This window comes from Gavialis gangeticus, unplaced genomic scaffold (assembly GCF_001723915.1).
Source record: "Gavialis gangeticus isolate Ggan-Ray unplaced genomic scaffold, GavGan_comp1, whole genome shotgun sequence".
NCBI classification, from domain to species: Eukaryota; Metazoa; Chordata; order Crocodylia; family Gavialidae; genus Gavialis; species Gavialis gangeticus.
In genome coordinates, this window is record NW_017729033.1 from 37,526,854 (window position 1) to 37,534,881 (window position 8,028).

Sequence of the window (8,028 nt, forward strand, 5' to 3'; positions counted from 1 at the left end):
TTTTTTTTCCAAGTGCTGAGAGGCCGGGGCCAGGCAGGGTATGGAGCCGGGCTGGACAGCCATGGGGGCTTCTCCCACAGCTCCTCTAGCTGTGTCTGCCTTTGCCCTGGCAGGGGAAACCACGCGGGCTATGCCGTGCTGCTGCTTGCCGAGCCACTGCGGGAGCCATGCCCTTATCCTGCTCCCCCTCCCCTGCCCCAGCTGGGCAAGCAGCAGCAGGGCAGAGCCCCTATTCCCAGCACTGCTGTGCCTGCATCCTGCACCCCCGTGGCCCACCTCCCTCAGTAATGTGCCCCCTGCCCTGGCTGGGCAGCTTATCCCAGCCCCAGCCCCAATCCCTCCCTCCCCCACCCCCAACAGACTTACCAGCTGGAGACAGCTGTCAGCTGCCTGTTTAGTCTATGGCTGAATCTCTGAATTGACCAAATCTTTTCAGAATCTTTTCTGAATTGATTTGGATGCTTCAAATTGATTCACAGCTTTCACTTGGTCTCCCAATTCAATTCAGATTTGGAGATTTATTTGCCAGATCGGGCTAAATCACCTCCAAACTGAATCAGCTAAAGAAGCTTCGCACAGCCCTAACAGGCAGCATGGTGTAGCTCTATGCCATTATTCTTTTGTATTAGATAAGACCCTTGCAGTCTAGATTCAGCCCATGAACCACATGTCAGACAGATAGTTTAGGTAAGGTTGATTCTGTGGGGCAAGGGGATGTAAAGGAATGTTATTTAAACAATGAATCACAAAATATATAGACATTTTTGTATCTCTGTCTAGAACGCCAGAAAAAAGAGAACTAGCTTTATTATTATTATTACTATGCCTTTACATTAATTAAAACTCACCAACTGGTCTGCTCTTGCTTCCAAGTCATTAGCAAATGACAAAAGATCCACTTTGGTAATGCTTTTATTGATCTGACAAGAGGAACGAAACAGCAGTTGAATAAGAGTGTTTCCCAATCTTGTACTCAAAACATCTTAAGTTGAACCCATACTTCAGTATTTATGCAGTAGTTGTACACCAATTTTGAAGTAATTATAAATGTGGTAGTAAAGGGATTTAAAATGTTGCTTGTATAACTTAGAAAAGGGCCCCAAAACAATAAATATGTAAATAGTCTTTACTCTCTGTGCCTATTAACACAAATATACAGCACGGTATTTTGTTCCCAAGGTACACCTGTTTCCAAGTCTCAGATCGTCATAAACCTTACCTCTGTTAAATATGCTGCAAAGTTGATTCCATCAACTCCGGAAGAGCTAAAGTTCAGAAGGTTCTGCCTCCCAGGTGCATCCAGTAGAATGATGCCACTGAGATTAATATTAATGTGCTCGATTTTAAGTGATACTTCTTCTGTATACTAACGGGGAGGGAAAAAAGCAGATGCAATAGTTCTCACTGAGCTTACATTCCTCTTATCATAAAACACTCCTCCATATGAAAACAGCTGCTTTTTTAGACTTAGGACTCATCACTTAGGGCACTACACAGGAAGTTAGTGATCAGATACTCCTCTTGGTTACAAAGATGTAAACCCATCTGAAGTTGGACATAGTGGCTAGGGACAGACATTACATATAAACCAGTTTAAATGATAAGAAATTGGTTTAAACCTGGAACAGAACAGATGTTCAGTGCACATAAGCCAATTTGAAAATGGCTGAAACCGGTTTGAGATGAACCTGGCTGAATGTAGTATCAGACTTAACTGATTTGGATTAAACTGGTTTATGCAATGTGTGCCCCAGACACCTTCCTGGCTTCAGTTAAATCAGAGTCCCCCAGCATCCCAGCATGCTCTCTGGGCTGGGTGGAGCTCTCTGCTCTAGAGAGCTGGTCTGGCCCCTCCCTTCCACTGCCTGGCTGCAGCTTTGCCAGAGACTGCAAGTACAGTGGGGTAATGTTTTTCCTACTGTCCAATCATTATTATCATTATCCCTAGTGAACAAGGGCACAATACTAAAAGTATTCTTGGGGCCACCAGGAGTCTGGTACAGTACTGTTCCTGGCCCAACAGCTAATGTCTGTTGGATAGGCAGGATTGGTCTAACTCATTGCACTTTCTGCTAAGCACCATGACTTAGACTGGGGAGCTACACTGCTGTCTGTGCCTCGAGTGGTGCTGACAGAAACATGACCAGGCTGAGAGTGAGGAGACTCAAATTCTGTTCCAAACTCTGCCACTGGGTTGCTGTGATACTCAGGGACAGGTTAATTCATATTGGTCTCCCTGCTCAGTTTTTGTCTGTCTTTTCTCTTTTGGATTGCATTTTTTTTATACAGGTACAATACTCAGTATAGCAGGACACTGATCTCAGCTGGATCTATTGTAAAAGAAATTCAAACTGCTAATTTCCCCAAATGCCATTTAATTCATCTTGACCAAAGCTAAACAAATTGCTAGAAGAACTTTAAATGCCAAACCCCACAAATAATTTCTCCTAACTCTTGACCAGAAAAACCCTAAAAGAACTCAAAAGTCCTGTTCAAGACCAAGTGAAGAAGATGACAACTGCAAAATGCCCTCCCACTCCAACAAAAGTTCTCTCTCACAGATACAAGTTTGAAACACTTACCATGCTAATATTTAGAAATTCATTTATATTGAAGAGACTTTCTAGATGAAGTGAGGTATAAATTCCTTTGTTTTCTTTGCAATCACTATGGAAATAGATTAAACATAAGTCAGTTAGAAAATTAGGTTTACTGATACATTTCTATTTTTTAAATGATTAACAAAGTAGACTGATTAAGCCAGTCTTGTTTTTTAACAAGTTCTAGCCTTATCTTTGGAGTTTCAGAATTTAGGAAGGAGAGAAGAGACAAAATTAGTAGCTTTTAATAAAAGCAGCTGGTGTTGTTCCACAACATTAGATGAAGAGTGCCTCTAATAACTGGTCTGCTTGTAAGACATTCACTTTTGTTAGTGATTCACTATCAAATTGGAAAATGATCTTATATGGCTTACAGGATTTTTTAGTGTTGGAAATCTGAAATGTGGAAGACAACAGGGACCAGAGAAAACAATGCATACAAAAGTACTATAAGTCATGGCAGAGAGGCTTTATACCTGTACACTTTTTCAAAGGTCAAGTTAATATCTGGATTTTTTAGCAAGATGCCGGAAAGGTAGTTTTTCCAATGTTGATTCAGTAAGTAGGGTGTATCGAGGACCTAGAACCCAAAATATAGTTACTATTATCATTGGATCATAGGAAAGTAGGTCTGGAAGGGACATCACAAGGTCATCTAGTCCTGCTGAAGGCAGGATCATCCCTGACTAAACCATCCCAGCCAAGCATCCATTTAATCTGCTCTTGAAAATTTCTAGGGATGGAGATTCCACAGTTTCTCTAGGTAGCTTGTTCCAATCCTTGACCACCCTCATAGTCTGAATGTTTTTTCTAATCTCCCAAGAATTTTTAGTGCTGTATTTTTCAGTTCCAGCATGCACTGGTTTTTAAACAACTATTCAATACCTTTGCATGTGTACACCCACACAAGCACCCCCATAAACACACATAGGCTCATACACACTTTATCAGCTGCTGCTAAGAAGGTGGAATGAACAGTCAGCAATGTCTCTGATGTGGGAAGTGCAAATTTGAACTCCACGTGTTACCAGAAGCTACTGTGTTAGAAAGACATTTCTCCCCCAGAGTCAACAAGCAGAAAATATTCATAGTGCACTGCTGTATTCTAAGTTCAAAAAAATAGATGAATAAGTATCAGATCCCACACTGTCTCATATGATGCGTCTCCCCTTTTAAAGCTATTAAAAGTTACGTTTATCTACCCACCACTTGCAGGGTGTTTTTTGTTATTTGTTTTAATAAGTTGGATGTGTCTGACTTCACCTTGAATAAAGTCTTGTCTTCAAATGGTTCACAAACGAGTTTTTCTACATTTCCGCCTGTAACAAAAGTGACCACAACTACAATCATCAGCACCCAGGAGAAAATGAAACTGAATCCAACGCCACTGAAAAAGAAAGAAGTCTAGTAAGTTTTTAAAAGTACGTGCATGAAGATAAGCTAAAAAAAAAGAAAAAGTGTAGCAATTACCAAGACCGTAAGATGACTATCAGATGAATAAATTTGTTCTTTCATTTTTGCCCCCCCAAAAAACTATTGTCACATGACTAATTGGAGACATAGTACATTATAAGCATACACCTTCCAGATGTCAGTTTTCGCAAGAGTTTTGAGTTCAAGTGTAGAAAATACCATGGACCAGCATTACATGTGCATCAGGAAATGCAACTTTTTCTCAACACAAAAAGTAAGCATACAGGTATTCAAGTAGTTTGCAGTGGAAAAGAGATAGCGATTCTGCCACAAACTGCTAGCTCTTTCAAGGAGTGATGACCTATCAATGCGCCCCATGACGCAGCCCCTTACCCAACGCCACTGATCAGCTGGACAGAGGAGACGTGTTCCAGCTGTTCTACCAGCAGTCGCAGTTCTTCTGGCCTGTGAAGCCGTCCCCTGCCCAGTGTTCTGGCTGGTAGGACGAGGCCTCCCAACAGCGCTGCCACAGCTGCTAAAGCTGGAGCTTGCCTTTGAGGAGTCTGAGTACCCCTCCAGTCAAAGGGCTGGAACACCTATACTCCCATCTCAATCTATTTTCCTACTGCTATGAATCTCCCAGAAATTCTTAGCACTGGAACTGAATGTTTGTCTATACAAGACCAGCCATTAGGGTCATTTGAAGGGCAGTGCAAATACCTAGGTTTACTGGGAATGATGTCTGAGAGACCCAAGCTTGGCCTCTTGCCCAGGTTGTGAGTGGAACATATTGCCCAGGTCAAATTAATTTATTTTTTTTAATTCAGACTGACAATGTTCTCTAGAGCAGTCTGGATAGAATTCAAACTGAATCATGCCCTGTACTCTTCAGCGAAAAAAGGATGGATTGAACCAGATACTGATATTTCTAAGGATCATCCTCACCGACTCCAAAAACCTAATGCGCCACACACAGCCTAAAGACAGAAATGAATCAGATGCCTCTAGTCTTCTGATGCAGCTATTCTAATCCTTCCTTGAGGGTTCAAATCATATTTAACTATATTTTATATAAAGCCTCTCTGCACTCTAATTAGCTCAACATAATTCACAATTTTACAGTTTCCAATTTGGTTTTAAGTGGATATTTGTTAGCTGTAGTATTTTCATTAGTCCAGTAAATTAACATAATTTATCTTCTCTTGTGATCTCGTAGAAAGAAATTACTGAATAACAACTCTAACTTGATTCAGTTTTAAAAGCACACCAGGGCTTGAACTTGCTTTCACCAAGATAATTTCCAAACATTTAACAGATATTTTGAGTTTAACATTTTTTGTTCACAGTTTTCCAATGTATTTATTTCTTTATACATAATAAAACCATGCCTTTTCAAACTATACTTCCTACAATACTGTGCTCACACTCCATGAGATAGTTGTATATTTCACTTATTTGTTAAAAGTAAAATATACTCACGCCATGAGAAAATTCCCTCCAGTATTTGAAACACAGCCTCTGGTTGTTGGAGAAGCATGCCTGTCATAGCCACAGGTGCCACATAGTAACCCAAGGTAATAAAAGACCAGGATAAGGATCACCATGCAGCAGAGAATTAGACAAGCCAGCCACCTAATGAATCAAATTAAGGGATTAAAGTTAAGGGATTAAAAATGTAAGACACACAATGCTCCAAAAGAAATGTTACAGATTAGAGAAGAAATATCAAATAGAAAAGAGAAAAATATTATGCACTGGTGACTAATAGTCCAAAAGAGGCAGAATCTTAGTAAGTTATTAACAGTAATATGCAAAAGGCAACAGAAAAATATGTAAATGTGATTCCAACTTTGTTATAAAACTTCCATTGTTCTTGCTGTAGGGATTGCTTCTTGTCTTAACATCAGGTTTAATAATTTTCTTTTAAGTAATATTGGAGTTCTGGTGTAGCCATGATGACCCAGGACATATGTGAGAGGCAAGGAGGTGACTTGAGGATGAGTGTACTGCATTTGAAAGCTTTTCGAGGTCTAATCTCAAGCATACAGTGGGGCCAATAACAGACATCACCCTTGCTTTTCACAATTTTTTGACATTTCTGTAGTTATAACATATGGGTATTCATACATATATCTTTTCGTTCCACAATGTGCCGGAGATCCAGCAGGTTGGATCAGACTTGATAAACTGACTCTACTCCACACGCGAGCTGATGCACGCTGAGCTGTGTTGCATGCAGTTGTATAAGCAGTAAAATGTACGGCAGCGTGCAGAAAATGGAGGTGGTGCACATTTGAACAAATACACCTCCGATGTGTTTTAGTTCAAAAGCGCATTACCACCATTTTCTCAGTGCTGACATGCATTTCACCACTTATACAACTGCAGGCACTGCAGCACCAGGTGCTTTTAAAAGCGCCCGGCACTGTGGTGCAAACATATGTACAAATGCCCCATGCTGTAAGTGCCCGTGTTGGCACTCCTCAATGGACTGCTGCTGTTACAAAGGTATATAATTAAAGGGATATAATCAACAGGATAGAGAACCTTCTTTGTAGGAATTATTGTTTCATTCTTACTCATAACAGAAATCAAACAACAGCTTAGATGTGTAGAATTTACCACACTTTCAAAAAATGATCCAGGTCCCTCTCTGTCCTTCCCTTACCCCCAATTATTTTCTCCCTTCACTTCCCTTCTTTTGTTTTCTCCTTTTACTTAATTCTTTCTCCTCTTCCCTTTTGTTACTGTTACTCCATAGTGGGTCTACATGTGCTATTAGCATGGTACAATAAATACTGGCACATACTGGTGCTGTAGTTTACTGCTCCTGGGCACCGTGTTTACATGACCGCAGCACGTTGAGCTGGGTTGGAGCTGCCCCAGCTGGTAGAGGGCTGGCTCAGTGTGCTGCGGGGCACAAGGGTGGGGCACAAGGGTGGGGCACAAGGGTGCTCCAGTGCATGGCTAGCCAACAGACAGCCCCACACTGAAGCAACCTTGTGCCCCAGCCAGCCCTGTCAGCATCGACAAGTGCACTGCTGTGCATTAAAAAAACTCTGCCAAAGGATAGTACTTGTATTTAGAAGTACTAACATGCAGCAAAGTTAGTTTCCTGCAGCTTAACAGGGTCGCGCATGTAGATATTGAGACTTTACTGCAGAACTAATTAGGCCGATCCACAGTAAATGTCTCATGTAGATGTGCCCCATATGTAATACACAAGAAGAAAATCAAGTGGAATACTGCAAAGGATAAAGGCAGGGCTAGCCATCAGCTCTACATGCAGTCTGCAAAGACTTGACATGAAGCCTGAGCCCCTTGCTCCTGCTGCTATGGGGGCTGAGGTCCCTGAGCTCCCCACAACTCCTCTCTGGCTTCTGCTTCCTACCCCATGCTTAGGGGACAGGTAGCACAGTGAGAAGGGACCTAGGAGAGGGGTCCATGCTGCCTGCACTATGTGCGCAGCTGGGGACAGGCCTCTGCTGCCTGTGTGGCAGGTGAGGGAGAAAGATCAGGCTGTCCCCGCAGCTGCAGGAAGCTAGGGTGCCTGTACTAAGGTGGAAGTTGACACTCAAAAATGAAAAGATCAGAAACTTAATATGCTGATATCTTTCTAGAATTCTGAAAATAAAATGTATCCATGAAGCTTTGGGTGATACCATGTCCTGGAGAACAATACATTTTAGAGGTGCACTGATATATTGGTCCAATATCAGATTAGCACCAATATAAAGAAAATTGCCTGTATCAGAAATCTACCTGATGTGGCCGATAATTTGGCTGATAAATGCCAAATGTGCATGCACGCAGCCGTAGCGCACGTAGGGGGCAAGGAGCACAGTCCAGCAGCATGGAGAGCTGTGTGCAGCTGGTAAGTCTGTTGTGGTGGAAAAGGAGGCGGAAGGGAAGGGATGTGGGGGGAAGATCAATGTCCCCTGTGGTAAGGGTGTGAGTGGGGCTGGGGCAGGGACTGGGGCAGGCACAGGATGGAGTCGCGGCTTGCCCGGGGGGG

General features: G+C 42.2%; 1 protein-coding gene across 7 annotated transcripts in view; it reads right to left on the reverse strand.

Moving 5' to 3' along the window:
• PROM1 (prominin 1) overlaps positions 1–8,028 on the reverse strand; it is a 155,028-nt gene that overhangs the window by 40,263 nt on the left and 106,737 nt on the right. For all 7 annotated transcript variants that reach the window (XM_019526280.1, XM_019526275.1, XM_019526278.1 and 4 more), the window contains 6 exons: positions 5,493–5,645; positions 3,864–3,987; positions 3,077–3,180; positions 2,583–2,667; positions 1,220–1,366; positions 849–920 (listed from right to left, as the gene is read on the reverse strand). In XM_019526280.1, coding sequence (XP_019381825.1) covers positions 849–920; positions 1,220–1,366; positions 2,583–2,667; positions 3,077–3,180; positions 3,864–3,987; positions 5,493–5,645 — 685 coding nt within the window. The remainder of the gene's footprint in view (positions 1–848; positions 921–1,219; positions 1,367–2,582; positions 2,668–3,076; positions 3,181–3,863; positions 3,988–5,492; positions 5,646–8,028) is intronic.